The sequence below is a fragment of the Haliaeetus leucocephalus genome, unplaced genomic scaffold, assembly GCF_000737465.1.
Source record: "Haliaeetus leucocephalus isolate CR32 unplaced genomic scaffold, Haliaeetus_leucocephalus-4.0 Scaffold751, whole genome shotgun sequence".
Taxonomy (NCBI): domain Eukaryota; kingdom Metazoa; phylum Chordata; class Aves; order Accipitriformes; family Accipitridae; genus Haliaeetus; species Haliaeetus leucocephalus.
In genome coordinates this window covers 5,733,046-5,759,266 of record NW_010973187.1, presented here as the reverse complement: position 1 = coordinate 5,759,266, position 26,221 = coordinate 5,733,046, and the positions used below count along the sequence as shown (strand labels likewise).

Sequence of the window (26,221 nt, the reverse complement as noted above, 5' to 3'; positions counted from 1 at the left end):
GGGCTCTTTCCTTTTAATGAAAGAAAACAGCAGTTTATTAGTTCAATCACATTATTGTTCTATTTCAATTTCTGCCACACCAAATACTGCACAAGTCATATTCTGACCTGCACCTATGTAATTCTCACTATTAAACAAACAAAAAATTACACAACAACTTCATTTTCACATTCTCAAACAGAGACTTGAAAAGCTTCAGTTGCCTTTGGAGCTGATTTGTTTGTTTCCTGGAGAGGAGAAAAAGGTGGCTTTTGGGGAATGAACTACTCAAAATACAGGAAGATAACTGTTTTTCCTAATTTTAATCTTAAGTATATGACTACTACAAGGATCTTTCCAGCTCACTCTTCTTCACAACATTACCTCACCTTCCACTGTTTGGCAGCAGCAATGACTTACTAGTACTTGGTTTGTACTTCAGGGGGGTAACTCAAATACCACAAGGTAGCACTTCTGAGGCTCAAGAAGTCATTCTTTTTAAAGGAGGACCACTGCATGTAATCAAGAATCAGCAGGCTGATTCAGATCTTGAGACGGGCTACACTGACCGAAAAAGTAAGAATGTTTTAGAGCCATTTGACCATGGAGGTAGTGAGCCTGCTTCTCAACGCAGCCCCTTGAGTCCCATTTCCTTGCAGTGGGTATGCTGCAGCTTCATTGCCATTGACACTTGACTGAGATTAGGATACGAAGGGCTCAGCCATTTTTACTGAGGAGCTAAAAACATCCTAGGAACCCACACAAAGAAAACTGCACCGAGATTAAAGCAAGCTGCTGAAAATGGGTCTGCTCAGTGACTGTCTCAGGTTCTCAGCACGAACGTGTGAAAGGTCAGCAACAACATTTGCTGACACAAACTGGTCCCAGAAGTGATGCTTTCACCAGCACCCAGCTTCCCAGATTAATCTCATCCACCTAACAGCTCACTGACATGAGCAGACCACTTAACACTTCTTACGCTGCAGCCTGATGCCTGTCAACTTTGCTTAGAAGGAATCTCCCTTCCAGCATTATAGAATTCTGAGGATTTGGATGTAGCGAAGCAGTTATTAATTTACTTCATTCAGTACTACAGTGTTGTGCTAGCTCTGCATCAGTTTTAAAAAAAAATAAATCAGCAAAACTGTTCTGTTTAAAGACTGATTCTTCATGTGTTCAGAATCCACATTTTTTCAGCTTTTCTTCAAGTCTGCTGTGCCTCCTAGTACTCCATGATTTACCTAATTGCAGGGTCATTGGAACAAGAGGTTTCCTAGATAGAGTCCAAGACACAGCTTTTCAGAGATACTCTCAATTCTCTGACACACACTTGACTTCAGCAGTGATAGTGCCTTGAATAGACAGAAGAAAAAGGAGATAGAGAAGCAGAAATGCACTGCCTTGTCTCATGCGTTTAAGGTACACTCCAGCATCATAAAGCAATAAAAAGTCATCAAGATTCATTGAAAGAGACCACTTAAGAGATCTTTTCACCAACCCCATTAAACAAAAATATCCTCCACACTATTACAAGGAACAAACCTTACCCCCATTTACTGTAACAGTATGGGTCCTTGGAGGGCTGTTACTAATTACCGCACAATCCAACAGACAGGACAGTGGACAAAGGAGGAGTCAAACCCTGCATTCCTTCATTGCCTACTGGGAAAACTTTTAGCCAAATTTCTTGAATTCTTAGTGTCTTTCCCTGTGCATCAGGAAGAATTATGTACATTGTAACTCCTAATTAAACACTTTCAAATCTACTGCTGAAAAGAATCACACAAGAAAATAAGTATATCCATTATTATGCATATCTTAATATATGTTAACGCCTCATCTGCAAGTTTATGTGATAATTACAATGGCATAAGTGACAGATAATTCCTATCATAACATTTCATCTGGAAAAAACCCACTGCTATTACTACTTTTCCAAAAGACTGAGTTCAACAAAATTCAGCTTCTGAAAAAAACCCACAGAAAATAGCCTAAATATGGTACAGCAGTCATGCGAGTGAACATCTGTCCACTAAGAATTGTTTGCATGTTCGCCAAGTGGAACTACATCAAGGATCAAAACCAAACTCTGGAACTGCTTGTGTGAGCTGAATCTGTTTCAGTGTGAAAGAGGTACATACGTATCTTGAGGGATGCAACGCAGAACTGCACTGTGTACGCTGTTGCAGCACCAGACCTGTGGAAGGTACTTGCCTCAGGGATCTTGGCAGCAGTTGGGTGAGAGATTAACGTGGTGCATGGATTTAAGGAAGGGTAAATGAATATAACATCAGACAGAATCACTATTTTAGCCAAAAGAGGCTGTGAAAGTCTTTGTTAAGGAGGCTAATATCCGAGTATAGAAAAAATGCAGTATGCACTAACACCCCACTCAGCACAGTACAAGGAATGACCATATACATCTGTGCATATTTGAAGTATCATTCACAAAACTTCCAAGTTAGTGATGTGCACCTTCCTTCTGAATCTCGTTTGATGGACGTGAGCTCTGTTGAACTCCGTATCTGAATGGCATGAGACACTACCTGCTAATGTAAGCTCCCTGTTAATGAAGCTTCTGTAAATGATCTATCCAACTACTCTGCAATTAAATACTGTCCTGTTTCTGAGATTATTGCAAATAGTTTTTCCAACAACTTTTCAACAGAAAGAGTGTTCTGTAGTTATCAGAGCAGAAAGGTTGAACAGTCCTTTTTTTTTTTTCTTTTTGAGCATTCATTATGGAAAGCCTCTGCCTAAGGAAAACTCTTAAGCCCAGAATACATTTCTTCCACAATGCTAAAATATAAAGCATCTTCAAGGCTTCTGTCATAGGCAGAGGATTTCTAAACCAGTTTCATACCTCAAAGTGCATTTGTTCTTTTAAGTCTCCAAGTTCAAGTGCAGTACATCACTTGATACCTAAACAGAGTCAAATGGCCACACTTTAAAACTTGTCTCTCAATTGTGAGCATTAAAGAGTCAAGAATCTTTGTAGTTTATAAAATTGAACTCTTTTTATTTTGATTAGAACAACATGTTTCTGCAATGTAAAAAGCCTCCAAGAGCTGTAAAAAAAAAAAAATCACTAACTATGGGGAAGCACATACTCTGACTAAATTACTAGGATGCATAGTTACTGCATGACTATACAATAGAGTTAAGGCAGTCTGGATACCTTACCTATAAATTTCTTTACTGATTTAATGAGTTTCTTTAATGTCCGAAATATTACTTTATAACTTTATCACTTGTTACCTATATTGCAATACTTGAAGGATACTTGCAACATCACTTTAACTTTTAAAAATCTTGTAATATTAGCACATTTTCTCCACATAGTTTTATGGCAGTGAAAAACAAAAAAGAAATTTTTTTTTCTTTCTGATTGTATCATCCTAAACTCTTCATAAACACAAATCAGAACTTGCTAATTACAATTCTACTTCTTTATCACTTAAGTGGAAGCAGTTTCCATTTCATGCACCAGCTGAATTTCACAGCTAACACTACCAAAGTCATCACCTATTAAATTCAACAACAATACACTAACAATTTCAATGGAAAACATGGGCATAACTAAGATCCAACCCTGGATTAAAAAAATCTTAGTCTATAACTGCACATAAGTGAAGTGGGAAGATTTAGTTTCATCCAAGAGTTATATTTTACAGCAAGAATAATGCTGCAACTATCTACCGCTTACAGTTCAGAAGCTGGCCATTTGGCCATTCACAATTAATTTATTTCAGTTCAGTATCACATGGGTAGCTACCACAAATTAACAGATGAAAACTCCCCATAGCTGTTTCCTTCATAGAAAGGAAAAAAAAAGGGGGGGGGCAGGGGGAGCAATCATGAAAAAGAAATTATAATAGAATAAAAATCACTAGTAATCATTCATGCCCAGTTAATTATCAAAATATGCCCCAATTCTTATTTTAATAACATACTCATAGCTAGCTCACAATCACTGTTTACATTCCAAGATAATTTACAAGTGCTTTACAACTGCATGTTTCAATAACCTTACAAGGACTTTTATTCCTCTGTGGAATCAGAGCATTACAAAATGTCAAACTTGTTGCAAAACCGCTGATGAAATTGTGAATAAAATCATCTCTAATAAATTCCTCCAAAAAGATACACTATACAAAAAAGAATTAAAGCATTCCTCCCACATGAATATTTACTCTTTGCAAAAAAAAATATTTTAAAATTTATTTAAATAATACAGGACTATTTTTTCCAGTTCTATTGTCAACTGTTATTTCACACACTGGAATTGTATTTCCCTTTATTAAAGTTACAGAACAAACATACCAAGGCCTAAACTTACACTTTAATGACTGGATTACTATATTATCATCATGACATCTGCATACAAGGATATAAGGATGTCCTTAAGTGACGTGCACTGATTTGACTGCGTAGCTTTCAATTACATTCAGAAGACTTCTAGATTTTACAACCTCCAAACATAAACAAAAAAGAAGTGTCCTGATTTTCAAAAGTCAGTATTCTGAACTTTTAAGAAAGATTTTGGAGATGTAAGGTGAGCAAGATCATTCATAATGGGAGCTATCCCGCTGTTAATGAAATCTTTGCCCCTTATTTTGCCGTGCAGAGTGCTGAACACACATACCAAAGGAAGTGTAAGCCACCAGTAGCCCAGACACCATCAAAACTCAGGACACTCTAAGCAAACAAAAACTTAATCATTTACCACACTTCTCGATTCCTTCAAACAGATTCTGGCAATTTGCAATCTCCCAGAGTATTCCCATTAGGCATTTCTGAAACACTTACACATAAAGCAAATTAGGCAAGAGGGCAAGCTACTAGCCAGGACGCATTCTCTGCAACTTCAGAAGAACTCTACTACGGTGTGAAATCCCCCCCTGCTACTCTACCCTATCCTTCTTCTCCAGGGTAATTTCCTCTCACCTCTAGCCCTCTGTGCCCTTTCACCTGCCCAAACCCCTCTAATTAAAAACAAACCTATGGCAGAAAATGGCAAGAACAACTCAAAACCAGGTAGAAGAAGATATCACATACAACAGCAAGTTCCTTGCTGCAAATGTCTCTCTGAATGAACCAACTCCATAGGAGCACTCTGAGTCAATTTGCTCTCATAAAAAGAAAATAATGAACTGATACCTGCTAAAGTAAAGGAAAGCCTCCTTCAAGCTACGGAGCATGTACAGGAGCGTGAAACTGCTACTCTGTCAGCTGCTTGTATATAAGCACAAATACTGAGGAAAAAACCCCACAATTCAAAGCTATTTGAGGCTTCAATACATGGTTAGTAGCGTGCAATCCACAGATATTCTGTAAATAATACGGACCTGTGTAAATAATACATCCCAAGGCAAGGTTTGCCAATGCTGTCTGGACAGAGACCTGGATTTTGCTACCTAACTTTGTTTGACTGCAAGTACAGCAAAATTTTAAACACAACAAAAGAAAACAGGAAAAAAAAAAACAGGAAAAAAAAAAAAAAAAAAAAGTCCAACTATTTTGATGACAAAATCTCTTCCGTAAAATAGCCCAATAAGACTGGCACTTTCTGGAGAGATAGAGAAAAGCAGTTCTTCTCTCCTCAAACACAGGAGGAATTAAAACTTAACTTGCCAGCAGCAGTGTAAAGCCATGGCTAGTCTCAGTCTCCAAGTTCCCTCATAGGTACCTGGTCTTCCATTACTCTGCTCTTCATAAAAATATCAATGGTTACTCAAAGTGAGGCAAACGGGGACATAGCCTCTGTACAGGTGCAACTAGCTATACTGTGTAAATAACAAGATATAGGTCTTTGTGGAATGTTGTTGAAAATGTGCCATTCTGAAAATGTTGAAAATGTGCTGCAACTACATGCAACAATATTTTTTTTTTTTACTCACCTCAGCCTCATACAACCTCGAGATGAAGGTGCAGCTAACCAAAGCACTCTAGCAACACAACTGCAGATTTATCTTATATGCTTGGAGCAAGTCACTTGGCCTCTCCATGTTTCTGTTTCTCCATCTGTGACACTTCAAAGAAAGCTTGAGAGGCTTAGTTTATTAAGCAGCCTGCCAAGTCCTTTAGACAAGTGTGTTACTAAAGCATTAAAACAATGTTCATTGGTTCTGAAAGGGTAAACCGTTAGTCAAACCAAAATAAAACCAACAATATCCTTAAAAGAAGGCTACACTTTTTAAATGCAGAAGTATCATGTTTACCTTATTTTCCTTTACAGAAAAAGAATCTCCAGACTTAAGATATTTTATTACAGTAAGACATCAGAGATCTGACTTTCTTCTGAAGCCCCTTTCCCTCCATTTACTGTTACACTCCTGAAGGAGTCATAAGCAGAGAGAAACAAACCAGTAACACCAAATGAGTGACATCTATCCAGCCAGACTCACTGTCCCCAGGCCACAGGGGAAGACCTCTACACACCAAGGCCTGTCAGCAATCTTTAACTGACAGCTGATGTCAACTACAGGTTGCCTGATGAGGGCAGAAAACAGTCTGGATGCTAATACAGACAAGGGCAAACTGTTCCCAACACCTGCAAAAGACAATATATTAGATACTGGCAGTGAACACTAAGCACTAGACTTCTTTCAAAGCAGTTTCCACGTGGAAGCTTCCTATCATTACAAACCCAAGGTTCAGGCTTTTGTTCTTTTGTAAATGTTGCTTTTGCTGCAGTATCACTGAGAGAATTCTCACAAAGCCATTCCTAGCAAGATAAAGAGTCCACCTAAAATACTGACAATGGACAAGGATCATCTAAAAATACTAGCTATATAATACAGACACATATTGACCAACTCCCAAACACTAGTTCCACTTAAGAGTATATACTTTTTATAGCTAAAACCAGTTGCTACACAGATGAAACAAAATAAAACCTCAAAAGAGAGACTGATAAATAAGAGTACCGATTTCTTATAATTTTTCAAAGTATTGAAACTTGAATAGCCAAATAAGACAAATATTCTCCAACATATCACAGATTAAAAACATATTTCATTTAGGCAAAAGACCTCCAGCACACTGTATAAAAGTTGAAACATCAGATGAGGGGAACGTAACTGATGCCTTGAAAGACAGTCATTTTGAATCACCAGATACTTAAGAAAAATCTTGGAACCCAAAAGCAAACATGATTACAGAGAATTTTCTAAATATACATGTATACACATAAACATATATATTTAGGATATCTGCCTGTAGATTTTCAGCATATAAATACGGTAATGCTGCAGTGCCACCCTTCATCTTGTTCTTGCTAACCTTTTTGTGTGCTTTATATCTTTTTCAGACTGGAAATGTGTATCTGTACTACACTTTGCTGCTAGTTTATCCAGCACACATAAAAGATGGCCTGATGTAACTGTCAGGATTGTGCACTAGCTCCCTGAATCCTTAAGCTCCCACATCAGCACGAAGTATTTCAGTCCCACACTTCCAAGTCCACACTGCAGAGCCTACCCTGCCTAGAGCATTCTGAAGAGTCACTATAGTAAAAGTAACACTTTTTCCTCCTGACAGGTCAGTGTGGCTCTCTCTCAGCAAGTGACCAGCAGTAAAGAAAGTAGAGTTTCAGTTCAATCAGACACACAGAAATGGAAGTACTCCTCTCCTGGAGCTGGCATCTGACCTATGTGCTGTATCGAGTACATATTGTTTAGCAAGAGCTAACGGGCTTCTTCACATTGCTGCCAATCAGGACACGAACTCTTCTGCTGCGAGTGACTGCTGTCATTTGTCTCCTGCAGAAGCACACCTTGACATTTTGATAAGGGGAGCTGGGAAGAGAGGAAGGGATTCTTCGTAATCAATAGGCATTAGATAGAAATACATGGTTCAAGATGCCTTTTGATGGGCAGGACACTGACATAAAAAGTCAAGGAAATACTCAGAATGGTCTGGTGCCACCATGGTGCCTCATATAGCATGAGGTTCTGAAGCTCTGCAGCGTGTTTCTCCTGAAGCAAGCGCAACTTTTGGAAGATGATGGTCCTGATCCATTTAGACTTTGAAACTGTGGCATGACAATCTAGAGCATGATTTTTTTCAATATGTACCTTGTTCCTGTAGAAATCAAATGAGAAATAAGAACTTTGGTGCTGTTAACTTCCAGCTTGAGTAACAGCCATGAGGAACACTACCTCACAGGAAGGTGAAGGCTTGAGCTTTCTACAGTACAATGGAGTTTCCATACATTTTAATGATCTTTATCTGACAGCAATAGTGAGATACACAGCCCATCAAACCACTGCCTTGGCTGGTCACACCATGCAGGTAAAACACCTTTATCTGACTGCTTCCTCCAGGTTTTAAGGAATCTGTCCCTGCTGCAGGGTATCAGTCTTCTTCTTGAACTCCTGCTTCCAGATTAGAAATTACCCTTTGTAGAGCTTTTTGTCAAAGCAGATACCATCTTTTGTTGTGGTATTTGCCATAGTCTCAAATATAATCTACCTGAATGCAGGTATGGATTAAATGATGCCGGGAAGGTTAAGTAGACCAGTCATCTTGATCTTAGCATGACTGTTAGTATTCTGCAGAGAATATTGGCCTAACAGCAGATCCTGGCTTAATGCAACATTTGTGAAATTGTGGACAGAGGGATCTCTATAGTGAGGGGACTATGACAGGGACACCCAATCCAAACATTCAGTCCAGCTCAGTACACAAGTAACATACTAAAGGCAACTCAAGAGTGTAAACTACTTTTTTGTAACTACTAAGCTATGAACTGATGGATCAGATACCTGTCAAGCTGTGCTACCTTGTCACAGGCAGCAACAAGGAACTGAGGAAGATTCAGATTCCCTGGACCTTTAGGACCCCCTCATGGTACTACTACAAGGTAGCACAGGACATGTGTGACCCTGTACATTCCCAACCAGAAACAGCCTGAGCTCATGCACAGAGAATTCACATGGCTCTAGAACAGAACACACTGATGCACATTTGGAGCAAACATCATCTTCCAATTTACAGTTTGTTTTAGCCTTTCCAATTGCAGGAAAACAAACAAAAAAACTCCCATTTATTCTGCAGTCCTGAAATTCTTTAGTTTTTGTTGGGTGTGTAAGCCCAAAAACCTAACATTTCATAAGAAGAAATCCAATATTGCATATTTTCTTTTTTAGAACCTCAATTCATGCTGCCTTCTTTTACAAGTTTTTGGAGGCAGCAATACTGGTAAGGGGATGAGGGAGGAGAATTTATAAACTTGAGATGCAGCACATTTGTTTTCCACTTATTTTGTATAGAGTGCTTACAAGAGTTACAGGACCACCGACATTGGGGAAACCACTGGAAGTGTGTCTTCACTGAAAGTAGGTTAGGTGTTTCCTTTAAGCCCACATACACAACACCTCTCATTTAAGTTGAGAGGTACCTTATATCAGCATTGACTAGCCTTGCTGTGGTCATAACCAAGAGAAAAGGTGACACTTTCACTCAGACTGGTGATGATTTTACAACACAGAGGCAATACTGAATGATTCAAGTGCTAACGTCCTTCAAAAGATTCTTTTGCAAAACCAGGACAAAAAGAGTTCTCACACAATTCATTAGAAATTACAGAGCCTCTTACTTTACCACAAAGATTGACCTGCTACGTCCTCATAAATCCATGGACAAGAAGGTAGCACCAGGAAAAACATGTTAACAAAGGTTGCTTTGCTTTGCAAACAAAGTAAAACCAAAGGTGGCATTTGGGCCCAGCTGTCAGTTACATGAACTTACAGTGAGAAGGCACAAACTATCTGCCTTCTGAAACAAATCCTTCTGAGAAGGCTAACAATTATATTGGTAAATGATTAAGTTATGCTTAGAATTAATGACTGGAGGGATATATGTGGTTTTGATTACCAGGAAAATATAAAGGGAGAATGGAAAGCGTTAGTTCCTCTTTTACCTGCTATTAAGGGATGGTCCCTTCTCACCCATCCCACCAGAAAGCTGCCTTTCTGCTTTGATCACCTTATCTTTCACATTAACTTCTTTTTAAACAGAAGAAGCATTTAAAATGTATGAAATTTTAGGGAGGAGAGGAACTGTATTGGGTTTGTGCGGTGGAGGGGCCGCAGGGCTGGCTCCTGTGAGAAGCTGCTGGAAGCTTCCCCAGCACCAAGTCGGACCCACCTCTGGCGCAGGCCGAGCCCGTCAGCGGCGGCGGGATCGCCCCTGGGGGCGGGGGTTTCAGAGGGGGAACCTGCAGCCAGGAGGGGATTGGGATGGGAGAGGAACCCCTCTGTGGATCCCGAGGGCACGGAGGAAGGAGGGCAGGAGGGGCTGCCCCCGCAGCCCGTGGGGAGACCAGGCGGCAGGCTGTGTCCCCCCAGCCCACGGAGGGCAGCGGGGGAGCAGATGCCCACCTGCAGCCCGGGGAGAGAGGAGCCCACGCCGCAGCAGGGGGGTGGATGCCCCCCAAGATGGCCGCCGCTCCCTGGGGAAGCCTGCGCTGGGGCAGGCTGTGACTGAAGGTCGGCCCGCGGGAAGGACCCATGCCAGGGAAGTTTGTGAGGAACTGCAGCCCGTGGGAAGGAGTCACCTTGGAGAAGTTCGAGGAGGACTGTGTCCCGTGGGAGGGACCCCACAGTGGAGCAGAGGAGGAGTGAGGAGTCCTCCCCCTGAGGAGGAAGGAGCGGCAGAGACAAGGGGTGAGGAACCCACCCCAACCCACATTCCCAGTCCCCCTGCGCCACTCCGGGGGAGGAGGGAGAGAAAACTGGGAGTGGAGTTGAGCCTGGGAAGGAGGGAGAGGTGGGGGAAAGTGTTTTAAGGTTTGGTTTTACTTCTTATTATCCTGTTCTGATTTGATTGGTAACAAATTAAAATGATTTAGTTTTTTAACCCAAGTTGAGTCTATTTTTTGCCCATGACCATAACTGGCAAGTGATCCCTCCCTGTCCTTGTCTCGACCCACAAGCTTTTCGTTATATTTTCTCCTCCCCATCCCACTGGGGCAGGGGAGCGAGCGAGCAGCCACGTGTTTGCTTGCCAGCTGGGCTTAAACCATGACAGGAATTAAGAACAAAAATCTTCCTTATGATCTGTACTGAATTTCTATGTTAAAACAGGCCACAGAATTTCATCACATTTTTCTAGCTGCAAACACAAGCTTTCTGGCTGCCTAAAGCACCAGGTGCTTCCTGGGAAAGCACCAGGGCCTTACGCGAGGATTTTGTGCAACAGAGTCTACCACATCCCTTGATAAGCTGTTCCTATTTAATTGTATCGTTAGAAAACTGTACCTTATTTCTAGTCTGAACTGATCTAGCTTCAGCTTTCAGCCATGAGAATCCCCTTAATCTAGCTGACAAAGAACCATCTAACTGTCAGATACCTTCACCCTGTCTAAGTACTTATAGACTTATCAGGTAGCCTCTACTGTCTGTTGATAAATAGATTGAGCTTCTTAAATCTTCCATTCTAAAGCTGATTATCCAGACCTCAAATTAATGTAGATTTTTTCTGAACTCCTTCCAGTTCTTCCAACACCTGATTGCACATCAGAACTGGGATACAGTATTTCAGTAAACATGTATAAAAAGCAGTAGTATTCACCTCCCTCCTACTCTCCCAGTCATGCACTTTCAGCCTTCTTCAAGACTGCTTTGCACAGGGAGTAATACTTCAATTAATCAACCCTCTAAGGTAATTCCTCCATCCCTACTTATATTCTAGATAGAAATTCTTCCTAACAGAACAAATTCAGAATGGACAATGACCAAATTTACTTCCGTTTGTTATAAAGAAAAATATATATGCTTTTTTTTAACCCCAACTGCATAAGCTTTATGTATGATGGAATGTATGAATTCAGTGCCTGTATTTTACAAGTGAAAAACTGCAGAGAAAAAGATTATGTTGCAATCATGTAATAGTTACCCAATTTAAAGCTACCTCTTTAAACTACTATTTCATTCAATAAGCTCAACACTCCCAGCCTATTTTGCACTATGGTGTTTGGATGCTCACTTGTATATTCACCTCGAGGTGCTGGGTGGCCACAGCAGATTTTATTTTCAGCAAAATCCGGTGGGCACAACGAAAGATTGCTTCAGGCTAGAGGCAGTATTCTACCAGACAAAAGGCAGAGCTGCAGGCTAGTCATGGAGGATTTGCTAATGTTGTAAATCTACCCATGTAGTGAAAATTAATTGCCACTTATAATCTACAATTATTACTATATCACTAGCTAGTTTCCCTTCCTATCTGGGATGAAAAAAGAACCCAAGTAAAATCATGAAATATCTAGGTTAAGCATTTCCACAAACAGGGCAAAAAAGCAAACTGACAAAAAAAAAATCAGAATAGAGATTGTAAGATCCTATCAGATCATATCTGGTAAAGTATACATGGTCTTTGCTGGCAGAGTAGGTGCAGAAAAGATGATGCTAGTGATGTTTGCACAGGAAAGGGGCAAGCAATCTAGCTTTTGGAGCACTAACATAAAATTCTACTTTCAAGTAATTTTAAAATGATAGAAAAGCACCATACTAGTATTTGTGGTGACTTGCTAAAATATAGTGAAGCACTGTGGTTTTTTGGTACAAGAACTGGCCTGTTCTCATAAGCTTGGTTCGGGTATCTGTCCTTTGATAGAACGATTAACCCCAACAATGTATTTTGAAAGATGGCAGTCTTTGATCAGTGCTTAATTTTAATGACCAAAATTTGGTGCCAATGGGAGTATTACCTTTTGGAAACCAGTAAACAGAGTGCTAGTCAGTAAAGCCTGCCATGACCTGTCACAGGCAAAGGTAACAAGCTTTGATCATTTTGCCTTTTTTTTTTTTTTTTGGTAAATAAATACATTCTATGTACCTGTATTCTCTTTGTAATCTAGAAACAAGGTATTGCTCCTTTCCTTTCCAAATCATTATGCAGTAACATATTTCAGTGAGGACTGGATTACACCCTGTCAGTACACAGCAGGCTTTCAGCGTTCTTTCATTTAATTCCAGCGCAGGTAGGATTAGGCTTTCAGCAGCAGCCATATTTGTGTTCAGAGATGCCCCTGCCCCCTTTCAATGACAAATGGATTAATTTCTGCACATAGCTGGTAGAACACTTTGGGCCTTTTTCCAATGAAAGGTGATCTATAAACATTATCAGTAGTCAACTTGTTTATTCTCATGATTTCTTCCCATTCACTCGCTCCCTCTGCCGTTCCTCACACTGATAGGTGGGCTGTATGCATGAATCACATTTCATACCCTTCCTCTGGATATACACACACTGCCTTGATTATTACTCAAAGCAGCTTTAATACATGATTTTGAACACAGGGAAAGTCTCTCTCTCACAACCTCATAGTACTAAAATGAGCAAGCTTTTAAAAGCACTTGTTCTGTGTATTTTTTTCCTAGCATTCTATGCTTGCACATGGTACATCAGAAATCTGCCATGAAAGGCCCACATTCAAGGGGTTCTCCTGAAATAAATTCAAACTTCAGAGGCATTTGGACACAACAGATTCACTCTAAGGTGGAAAGTCCATAAAAAGAGTCAAAGCTGCTTAGAATTTCCCATGTCATTTATCCTCTGATCCTGTAATATACAAACAAAGGGGCGTAAAAGAACTAATACAGAAGAAGAAGGAGTATGAAAGAATGACAAATGTTATTGCACACACAGTGTGTTAGTTTCTCTTCACTTTTTGCCTAGTATCAAAACTAGGGCACCATTCAAGAGAACAGATGAGGTTGAAGCCTAACAAGAAAGGGAATGTTTAAGTATTTGGAGAACACAGGGCATGTTTAGGGAACAGAGTTAAGGAAGATTAAGATTTATCTTCCAATATTTATGTTATTTTTGTCGTTTGGCAATTACAATTAGTTTCACTTTCCAGCTCTGAGACAGTAAGACAGTATTAACAAAACAGGGAGAGTTTATTTTTTACAAATAAACTGCTTTCACTAGAAATCTGTTCTATACATTACTTTCCTGTGTGCTATACTATCAGCTTTGATGCCTCTTTCCTCCACATCAATAATTATCCTCTACCTCCTTCAAATTCCTCCTTAAAATAGCTGCTTGCATGAAATTTTTTGACATTCATAGACTGATTTTTGTCTTCACAACATACACTGCTTATGGCTTTGTCTGAACTGCATTGTAAGCTCTCTGAAATATAGACCATATCTTACTGGTTTTTAAAGCCACCACTTTTATACGTTACATCATTTGAACATTACACATCTCTAGAACCTTCCCAAATATATACTTAATAACAAGGAATTAAAAAAAAAAACAAAACAACCACAAAACCTCATATTCAGGATAAATTCACACTTCCAGGAAAGCAATAAAGGTTTACAATAGCTTTGATATGCCAAAGAGCTTGGAAAACAAACAGTCAGAATAGTGACAAATATCTTGAAAAGCTGGAAACAATAATAAATGCTGCAAAATAAAACTTGCAGCATTCCCTCCTTCAGTGATGCAATCAAGAATATTTTTTTCTGATGAACAAGAAACCCAAAAATATGTAAAGCTGCATTACCTCTTTCAAAATCTAAATACCTACAAGACTTGGTAACTTTCACACCCAGTGTGTTGTGAATTATGAGAGTAGCTGAAGAAAACTTACACCAAGCACAGAATGTACAAAGACTCTATTAAAAGCGCTATACACACAGCTCACCATAATTTCAAGAGCTGAAACATTTTTTCTCCTATTTCTCCTTATATTTTTCCATTGCCATGCATTCAGTTTCTTAGTATATTTGCCCAATGTTCTCCAAGTCTTCTAAAAAGCCAAAAATAAAACGAAAGCATGAATACAGGTTAGAAGCACAAACCCTCACGATATTGCACAAAAAGCCCTGAGAGACCCTGAAGAGAAAATCTGAAGACTTTTTTGTTTTCTTTTTTTCTCAGTAACTCTGCAAGACAGTATGTATAAGCTGTTGGGATGACTGAACATTGATAACATACAGAGACAGGCAGAAAGTTGCTCGAGAAAGGCAAGGTAATGGATAAAACCTTCCAAGTCAAAGGATCAGCTCAATCCTCTGTGTGTGAGTGAACAACTCTTTCCTGTAGCATTCTCCTCTTCCCGTCTCTTTCCTTCCAGAGATGTTTACAGCTACTAAAGAGACGTTAAAATCTGATATTAACTTCTTAAACACTGAGGAGCCTGCATCACGAATAACAGCCATTCCACGTAACACCTCAAAAATCATTAAGTCCTGCTTTCTCAGAAAAAAAAAAAAAAAGGCTGTATCATAAAGCATGCCTGCCTGTAGCACGTAGACAGCAACAAGCTTGCTTTGCCCTGCAAGACAAGCAAAAGCCATACAACCATGTTTACTGCAGCACCGCACCCAAGCGCTGATGATACACCCTGCGCACTATGACATTAGCCAGGGCCCAGTCCATGATAATGTAATCCTATGGCCTTGTCTCGGCTCTGGAAGCAGGAAGCACAAGTCAGTATCACTACGTGATAGATCATGTAGACATATTATCTACTTACGATGCACTGCAAAGAACAGAACTACTGAGCAAGAAACGAGCAAGCAAACTACTTTCATGTCCATCATGAGATGTGATAGATATGACCAGTCACCAAAGCATGGAAGCATTCTGCTTTGAGCCATGGTCTACACACTCTTCTCTCTCCTTGGAGACAAGGCAATATTGTCTGGATTTCTCCAAAATGCTGCTGCTCTTTAAGGCTTTGAACTTTCTCAAAGGCATGTTATGGATTCAAGCATAGGGCTGTCAGATAGCACAAACTGCCATCAGTCTTCTCTCCAGTCATCTCCAAAAGAAACTTTCATCTGTGAACCTGACTTAAAGGCTGACCTGGCATATACTGAATGGCATCAATTTCCTCTCTCAGGACTGCTCATTATTCCCATCCCATTATTTCTGATACCCAGGACTCCACCCTCTTTCTCACTGACACAATATTTTTTGCCCTTTTTGTTTCCACCCTTGATGGTTTTTTTTTTTTTTCCTTTCCTTCCCACAACTAGGTCCAACTCCACCAATCCTGAACCCATGCTCATCTTAACTATCCATTTCCTTCGCTTTATTCTTGCCTCTCCTAGAATTTGCAGTAGAAAAGGAAACCAGTCTGGAAATGAGGTTATTGCACATTTTCTCTCTCTCTCCTGCTGCTTAGTAAGCTGTACCATTCCTCCAGTTGAGCTGAACCCACACCTGCAATTTCAGCCTTTTTTCCTCCTACTTTTGACTCACTCCTCATACCTTTTCTCTTGTATCCCTTTCTTTCTCCACAATAGAATGCAAATATTTATTCCAAGAGAAAGCCAGAAAACATAATAATAATTTCATGTTCTCCCTTCCCACTCTCTCTCTCTTCCTTACAGCTCTCCCTTCTTCCTCGTACCATAGATATGAAACACATCTGTCCCACTCTCCACTTGCCTCACTCACATCACCCCATACCTCACATCTCCTTTCTCCTCTTGCTCTGACAGAACAGTGGGACAGCCAGTCTTTCCTATGTTTGGAAATCTAGTTCTGACCCTGTGCTTCTCTACACTACTTCTCTTTCTATCCTTTCACCTCTAAGCTCACTATGAACTGTTTGATAACAAATAACACTTTTGTCTCTAACTTCATCCTGAACTCCCTTCAGCTGTCTCTTGCACTACACTGAAACTATTTTCACTAAAACGTCTAAAATGTCTAAAAACCTTTTACTATTGCAATGTCAAAATAATTTCCATTCTCCATAACCCTTGTGTATTCTTCATAAAAATTAAATACATTTCTCTTTTTGAAGCATTCATTCTCCTCTTCTGACTTCCATGACTCTACCCTCTCCTGCTTCCCTTCCTCTCTGTACCAACCCCTTCACAGGTCACTGGGAGGCTCCTTTGTCTTCTAGTAGGGCTCCACTGGGCTACATCTTTTGCCCCTTCCCTTATGTCTGGGAATTTCATCCACAAATTCAGCTCCTAAGGAGGAGATAGGTCTCAAATAGAATAGACTTATGTCTAAACAAAAAAACCTCCGTCTATCTTTCTGACACCTCTTGTCACTGAGTAGCTGTCAGCTTCAGCTCAATACAGCTAGAACAGAACTTAGATCTCACCTCTCCCACCCTCTTTTCTCCACCTCCTCTCTTGATCATTGTGGACAGCATTATCATCTTGCCCATCATTCAGATATGAAATACTATGTCATCTTTGACAATGACTTCTCTCTTGATCCGTTCATTCAGGCTATGTCTAAACCTGAACGATTCTTCCTGTCTTGCATCCTTAGGACAAAGTCTTGTCTAAACATCTTCAGAGCTAAAGGTTTGCCTGGGCCTTCACCTCACATTAGTTACTAAAATTTTCTTCTTTTTCGTCTTGACAAACATTATCCTGCTTGTTCACACTGTTCCAAAAGTTCTTTCTTCTATATTGTCATACTGATCTACCATTATCCTCTCTGCATCCTTCTATGCACAATTCTCCATTCCAACTTTACACACTGGAAACAACTCATCTTTGCTTTCCAGGCTCCTCTGTCTTACCTACACTATACTGTCCACATCCTACTTGCTGTCACACCATTTGCTCACATTTCTAGTTGGCCCATGAAGTCGGTATCCATTTACTAAGCTTTTAACAACCAGTCTGTATTTTCATTCAGGCCAACTTCCACACTTGAGTAAGAATACCTTCCAAGCTCTTGCAAAACTACTTCACTGCCCTCTGAACATCACCTTAAAGCTTTCCTTGCCATGGTTTTAAGAAAGCCACTTTAGTTTAGGCTAAAGCCTACCACCTATCATGTTGAGCAACTAAGTGCTTTTGTTTGTCAATATCAAAACTCCTGTTTTGTCATATATTAAAAAATTATTTCTCTGCAGCACAACAATTTCACAACACGCACATGCACACACCCTTCCTCCCTGAGCTGGTACCCTGCACAGAAGTATCTAGTCTCTGATGGGGATGCTAGGCCTTAAGATCATGCAAATAATAATACTGCCTCCCTAATCATGGCAGTAACAGATGAATTACTTATATTCATCCAGATCATTGTTCTCTGTCCCCATTAGCAGCCCCAAACAAACAAGGTTTTGGCTCTGTCAGTAGTTGCTGTGGTGGCATGGGTCCAACAAACTTTTCAGATTTAAACCATCAGTAGCATCCTGTCTCAATGAGACATAACTAAGAGCATCTTAAAAAATAACTGGATATGCTAACTACCACCTGATAATCTATCTAATCTGGACAATCACAAGTGGTCAGCCCAAAGGCCACCTGAGGACAGAATACTCATCAGAGATTCAAAGATGAACACACAGGATGATTTACAGCTCTGTAAACCTCTGCTTCCATTCTGACCATTTCAGCTCAGAACAATGACAAGGTGAAGTCACTTTATTCTGCCACTGGAGAGGTCCAGTCCCATCCTGTTTTGTCTTGCTAGAGAACACACTTTTGATCCAACAAACTTGTCAACAACTATTACTTGTATGATGTTAGCAGTCCAAATATAACTTCAAATTCCCAGTCTTTGCCCACCTCCTACATCTAGCCCCCTGCAGTAGGAAAAGGAAAAGAATGACTGAACAGAAAACATCAAACACTGTATATAAGAAAAAAATTAAAACAAACAAAGAGCACAGAAAAGATCACCACACAGAATCAAACCCCATGAACTCTTGCCCTTTGCCAGTCATTCTTACATCTTGATGTTACTTCATCAGTCACCCTTCTGTCTCTTCTGCTGAACACCTGCTCCAAGGGAACGGAAAGGGAAGCAAGCCTAAACCCCTTGTGTACTGTGCACAGCTCTGTCACAATACAACTGCTTCCGTTTTACAGATGATTCAGGAGGGGTCTGAGGATTAAGTGAAACTGCACTAGACGTACATTGGTACCAGAAGTTGTGCAGAACCTAGAACTTTTGTCTTCAAGTTCTTTGCTACTTCTGGCTGATGCTCTTTCTGATCTGGGAAAACTCCACTTGTTTTTTGCCAAACACCACTCGTTTTGTAAATACATGCACACACAGAAACCAGAAAGCAGGAAGACCAAATAATTCCAAATTCTAACTGCTGTCAAGAATACAGATAAATAGGAAGATGTGTTGGGCTTAAGGGCTGTACGATTAATATAACTTAGTAAAACATGAAAGGAAATTGCTGAAAAATAAACACAACATTTCAGAAGTAAGGAAGACATCTCTGTTTCTATTGAGTACAAGGCCAAGAGCAATCAGAAAGCCCACTCCTCCAGCAACTTCAGTGGCCTTCAAGCATAACTTTTAGTAAGCCATACAACAAGTTACGACAAACCCACTCCCTTAAAATCATCAACATTCAACCATAGAAAGGGACAAAAAAAAAAGAAAAAGAGAGAAATGATGCATGCAATAGTTGGTTTTCCTCTGCCCCACATCGGTCTTAAGTAACTGTGCTGGATTCCATCTCCAGTTCGAGTCAGCTTAGACAGCTGCACAGCACTACGATAAAAAATTGGATTGGTTTACCCACATAGCATCTTTCTTTCTCATCCAGCAAGAGTACCATCAAAGACTTCTTGTTATAGACTTGCTGAGACACCTCTGTCACCCTTACTGTGTCACGACAGCAATCACCACAAGTTTTTTGGCATATAAATCACCTAAAGACACTAGCTTCACCTGGCATCCTGCACCATTAATTCCTGAATCAGCTTTTTCAAGGACTAGCTGAAGAACTTCTGCACCAAGTTGAACTTGGAAGACGGAAAGATTCAGTAACTTAATCCATGACCATACAAACTGAAAATCTTTCTTGATAGTTATTCCAAAATTATTCTTAATAAGAAGTTGTCATGGCACTCATGTAACCTTATGATGGAGTTAACTCTTTAAGAAATACTCATATTGATATACTATTTTTGCTGAAGGTGATCTTTCTTAGTAATGCATGCAGTGTTATAAATCTAAACTAGGACCATCAGAAACTTAGGCTTTCTGCCTACAGGACTCCTGTGTTCCACACAAAATGTGATTTGAAACATGTTTTCTACAGGATCTTCCACTGCTTCCATCTCATATACCTCAGCCTTGGTTAAACGGCTAACATTTTTTGCTCCAAAGGTAAAACAGAACCTGATAATGACCTAATTTTTAATTAACTAGAATAAAAGGCCCATTTCAAGGAAATTACTCCATTTCACAGTGGGAATGGTTCAACTCTTGTGTAGTCTTTTTTTATACATGGAAACCTGTATTTCATCTATAAACTGTTAACCACATGCAGTGGCAGATCAACAAGAAAACACACGTGTTTTTAGATCTCAATCAAAATTAGATACAAGATGTCATTTCACTTTCTGCAGTGACAACAGGGCTTGGGGTACACTCTAGTAAACACATCATTTCCCTCTTTCTCAAGTCTGGTTATAAATTACAGCAAGTACAAGGAATGCCAGGATACACATCTTTAGTGACACTGCTGTCAGTTGACAGAAAATCACACATGGTTTCCCCGCCCAGCGATTGAAAGAGGTACCTTAAACTACAGGAGAATAACTGTTGCACAAATACTGGGAGAAATATCACCTGAACTCCATCAAGATATGTGCCACCTAACAAACCCAGAATTTTTAAAGAAGTCATTTATAACACAACAGGTTTAGATACATATTGAATAACATCAAAATCCTGATTCAAAACACAGAATGTCTGATCAGAGAACCTTACCATTATGCCACTCTTTTTATCCAGTGTGAGGGTTGACAAACAAAACCATAGGTTTCAGAAAACAACTGTGTAACTATGAGGATAAACTACAATTCTGACTATATTTCTGGGCACTATCATATGTAATGTTTCATTCTTCCTCTGTCACCATTTCTTGAGATACTTTAAATGAGGTGACAGCCACAACCAGGATCCACGCCACCCCCCTGCAGAAGCTGTCCATGGGGTGGGGGGGTGGGGGGTGGAAATAATATTGGAGTCAGGTATCATATACTGAACTGATCAGGCATTTAAACACCAGAATGCACACCAGAATTCCAATTCCACTGTCTTTTCTCATCCTAAAGAAAACCCCCATGAGGACCTTCGCTCACTGTTCTTATTCCTAGCATAAAGATAGAATGGTAAGAAAAAGTTTCTCTTGACAACAGCCACAGTTTTTTACCCTGTCGATTCTCAGTTCTTTCACGCATCAAGCTCCACCTGAATATTACATCTGTTTAAGAACCAGTATCTCTGGAAGACCTTATTAGCTTATAGGGAAGAGAAAGAAAATTAAACAACATTCATCCCTCTCTTTTGTCCACTGCAAAACCAAAACCAAAACCAACCGCAAATTAACCAGCTAAGGTGGTCTAAATTCAATAACCTCACCTCCTTCTTTTGGGGTATGTGTTTAAAACTTTGTTATAATTTTCTTTCCCTCTCAGCCCATTCCAACATTCCCTACCACCACAAAAAGGTAAAAGATGAAGGTGGCTAAGAAAAACAAGAATGTTCTATTCTTAAGTTTTTGTTTGATATGTTTTTAAAGGAGACAAACAGCATCATTGGCAAACCACTAGTAAATAATAAAATAAATAATAAGATCAACTCCAATCCCTGTGCTTACATTAACCAGCTGGTTTTGTCTTGTCTTCTTTCACAATCTCCTCATAAATAATTTTGGTTCTCTTCCTCTTGCTTTTCGTAATGTAGAATGTTGTATGCTACATCCTTTTTTTCCTATACAAGTGTTCCCTACCATCGCCCAACCTCCTTAACTTCTTATTTTTCCATGAAGAATGATAAAATCATCAAGATAATATTCTGAAAAATAAGAAAATACCAAAAGCAAAACTAATCAGTATCCCTTTAATTTTGTTCTGATGTTGCCAAAGGATTTACCAAAAAGCTTTCCATCAGATATTTACGTGGGAAGTCAAAATAGAAAAAATATATTGTAAACAACTATCCAATAGATCTAAAACTCCAGTTTGCATGTGTAATCATCAAGTAAAACAGTGAAGTTTGGGGCTGAGCAATAATAATAGAAAATCTGTAATTTTAACACAACATCAGAAAAACAGAACAGAATTTTTTACGTAACATCCTTAACGTTAAACAATGAGTCAGTATGGTTAGTGAAAAGATTATCTAAGACAAAACACACACTTTATCAGATTGAAACCTCAATAACACAAACCCACTGAACTGAGAAACTGAAGTTGACTATGACACCAAGTACCCAGATATAGATCTAAATCCCATAGGTCATATTTAACCCTGCTGTAGTTCACGAAGATACACAGGATATATTTTGCTCCTTTACAGCCTGTGCCTACCTAGAAATACTCACAGAACTTAATGCTTGCACATTTACTAAACTGGTATTAATAAGAGTTCTGTACGTAAAACCAAAAAAATGACATCCTTCTATTATTTTCTTAAATACTGTATAAAGTAAAACATACGCCTCCAAAATTAATCTAAAATCAGTTAGAGGTTATGACTGATAATAAAAGATCACTGCATCTATCTCAGGCATACAGTTACTGTGACTTTTTACAGGACACAAATTGTCAAACCAGTATAGACTCCTTTTACTATGCATGCTATCTACAAGAAAATCTTCCAATTCTTCATATATGCCATTCAACTTTTAAAAATTCAATATAAATTCTAAATGCTGCTCCAATTCTGATAACCCCTCTTTTAGCTAAGCCGGTTGGTTGGTAGTGATTTGTCAGATAAGTTACACAATACTGTTTCTGTTCCCTGATTAGATAAGCAGACAAGTTGGGTTTTTTTCTGGCCCAAACATTTATGCATAAAATTTTTCACTTTCTGTGAACACCTGCAACTTTGTAATGCCCTCTCCACAAATCTACATGCCAGTAAAAGTCAACCATGGACATACCATATTTGCTAAAGGAAAACATAAAGTGAGTATTAGCATGCAAAAGGCAATTCCATCTACAAAACTGAACAAACCTTCAGGAATTTTCTCTCCCTCTGTGCTGCCTACATAGACACTGTAGAATAAAGGAAAGCAGCGAGCAATATTTCTTCATCTTTACTTCTGCCCTAAAGATGGGGCACATGGCCTCGGTGCATCTCTTGCATTACGGAAACGAACAGCATAGCCAGAATGCAACCCCTTTGCCCAGGGATGTGCTAAGTAGTATCAACCACTTTGGCAGCAGAGATTTGGCAGCGTTTCTCCCCACTACCACTGGGGAATGCTGCCTCCCAGGTCCCTGCCTGGGTCAAGAGGAGGAGGAAGAGAGCCTGTCACTCTAAACACATATAGTACACAACCAGAAAGGAGGCAACGATGCAGGGATGAAGCTAGCTGGAAGCACTTTTTGACATCTGACATAATTTTTTCTACAAAACCAAGAGAAACACCTTGTCGTGATCTGGAGGACACCATCGTCTTCCCACCCCTTCCCCCCACCATGTTCTCCACACACAGTTTCACTAGTCTAAAAAGGCTCCTTGCTTAACTGCTTACAAGGGAATGGCCACGTAAACCTGGTCACATTGACTAAAGTTGACAAAACGCAGACAAATATTACAAAAAGTAAATGTGGTGAGATCAGATTTATCTTTATCTAGCAGGACATGATACTTAAAGTCTTGTCTGTCCATCATTCCCCAGTTACCTTATACAAGTAAAGTCTGATTTTTCTAAGACACCGCTTATGACCTCCTGGCACCACAAATGCCATAAGGCGGCCTGCTCAAATAGGTAAGATTGCAAAGAAAAATGAGTTGGGTTTGGGATTAAGACCTACCACAACCACGACCCTTTGTCTATGAACAAAGCAGACAAAAAAAGTCATCACATCACGCAACAGACGTGTGCAAGATCAAAATAAATGCACAAGCATTTCTGCAAGTATAGGAGCGATGTTTTCTGCAGACCAATCTAACTCTTCAAATTTTTCCCCACATTTATTAATAAGGATAGTGAGGCTTAAGGAATATTTACAGTGGGTGTTCAGACACACAGATGGGTGTGGTGAAAACACCTGTATTAACAGACTGCTTAAGTGAATACGGTAGAAATATTTCAACACATACTAATTTATTCAAACTTCATGAAAGTTCTTTCTAAGTGATCCAAAGCAAGTTACTACTTGGAAGTGATAAAATTCCTAAAGCTTTTTATTTTCTAAATATAACAGTCAGTTTTGGTTTTTTAAACTGTATTACAATGCAAGTACTATAAAAGCTAATAAGTGCTTCACACCTGTCACTATCATAACGTCAGCAATGACATTATACTTTGGAAATAATTTTTCTGGATAGTGAGTTTAAATAGAGCTCCTTTGATGGAGTCTCTAACCCCCCAAGAAACAAACAATGAGAGACTAGAGCTGATAATCTAAACTGACTCGTTCTAGGAAACAATTTGCATATTATGTATGACTAAGGAGTAGGGATGTGCTTTGAACTTTATGTCTCAAATAAGCTTATAATAAGAGTTTGTGTTCAAGGACTTCTAGGTGCAAAAAATTTTATCTCAACAAATTGAACTCCTTATGAAGGCCAAGCTCCAGTAGCACGATTTTTGATTACTTTTGAATCAAATGTATGCTCAACATTACTGATAGACATACAAACTGTTTGAGCCTTGAACCTTTTACCTATAAATATACTACATGAAAATCCCAGTTCTGCCTCTAACTTATTTTTGGGCTCACAAAATAGAGAGGTTCAGGCACCTAATAATCAAGACAGGGACACAATCAAGGTTGGCATCGCTATAAAGGTCTGTCAAAAGGGAGGTTTTATGGTATTTTAAATAATTTTATTTAATGTGTCCTCCATGTAATTTTATAGTTTATCACACAAGTCTACATCACTGATTAATTCGTTCTTTCTTCAAGATCTTGTTTAGAAAACACAAGATTCCTTTAAGCTGCCAAGACGCTCAAAATTGAACGCACGTGTAATGAAAACTATAACGTAACGAGAAACTTAACATCATTTCAGAATATATATGATGACATTACAGGTAACAGCAGGATTTCTCTCAGCATCAGTAAGTCACACCGAAGTTTCACTATGATGGGATCACTCATTATGAACTGACTTCACAAGACATGTTTCTCACGGCAGAAGAGTTGTATATGTACACCGCTTTCTTAACAGAACAGAAACAAACAGAAAGCTGTATGAAAATACGTCTCAAACCATTTCACTAGTTGCATTAGGTGTTACCCCCGCATGACGTTAAGGACGCACGTCACAAACGAAATGTGTAAATTTGATTTGCCTACGCTCACCACTAAAGTTTCTCCTCCCGCAACTGACAGAACTGTGTCAGACATGGCATATTAGCAAATGCCATTAGCCTGGAATTTGCCTGTTCATACTTATGGTACCAGAAAACCCTATGGCCAAAATGACCTATTATATTTTGTTTTGCATAATATGCGTGGCTTAGCCTCACGTTAAGATAATATTATACGTTGGCCCCTCAGCTGACTGCAAGTCACACTCAGCAGTGAGAATAAAAGAATAAAACGTGACTTGAGCTAAAGCGAATGAACTCAAAGATCGTAACAGACCATTTCTCTCTGCGAGTGAAAATGTTTTTACACTACAGTCGCTAATGATAATACAACGTTTAAAGTCGATGCATGGGTTTATATGCTTATCTTCACACAGAAGAAAGTGAAACACTGCACCAAGGGATGGGGTCCTTGAAAAAAATCCAATATGGCCACTGATGTGTAGTTGTCTTTTGACTTAAAATTGCCTCATCTTTTACCAAGTCTGTCAGTCGCACGCATACACCTGTTATCCTCGTACTTCAGGAGAAGTTGACACAGCGACAGTCACCTGCGCGTATCCAACCCCGAAACATTCTTCACGGCAGAGAGATCCGTATGCTATTAGACTACCCTGTCAAGGCCAAACCACAGTCACCCACAGCCACCAAGAGACAGACAGGTAGAGAGGTGTGCCAGCACTATCCACTTACCTTCTTTATTAAGCCTCATAACCTCCCTGCTTTTTCCACCCTCCTTTCCAGTCTCTTCTAGATCTACACCTGCAGAAGAGAAGCAGAGTCAGGAAGCGCCGAGGGCACAGAGGTGTGCGTTTATTGTTTGGCGGGGGGAGGAGGAGAGGTGAGGAGGTGAGCAGTGTTTCTATTTGCGACAGCAAAAGCACAATGGTCGGAGCATCTGCCAGGGAGCGGACCCGCCGGGCCCCCCGCGGCAGCACGCTCCGGCCCCCCCCCGCAGCATCCTCCGGCCCCTCCGCGCCGCGCATCCTC

At 39.7% G+C, this 26,221-nt stretch overlaps 1 protein-coding gene across 6 annotated transcripts in view; it reads right to left on the bottom strand.

Annotated features, from left to right (window-relative positions):
- Positions 1 to 26,193, bottom strand: part of ATXN7L1 (ataxin 7-like 1) — a 123,626-nt gene extending 97,433 nt beyond the window's left edge. For 5 of the 6 annotated variants that reach the window (XM_010580882.1, XM_010580881.1, XM_010580889.1 and 2 more), the window contains exon 1: positions 25,925 to 26,193. In XM_010580882.1, the coding sequence (XP_010579184.1) occupies positions 25,925 to 25,943 (19 nt within the window). In that variant the 5' untranslated portion in view covers positions 25,944 to 26,193. The remainder of the gene's footprint in view (positions 1 to 25,924) is intronic. The other variant, XM_010580890.1, reaches the window with a different exon arrangement.
- Between the last annotated feature and the right edge of the window lie 28 nt (positions 26,194 to 26,221).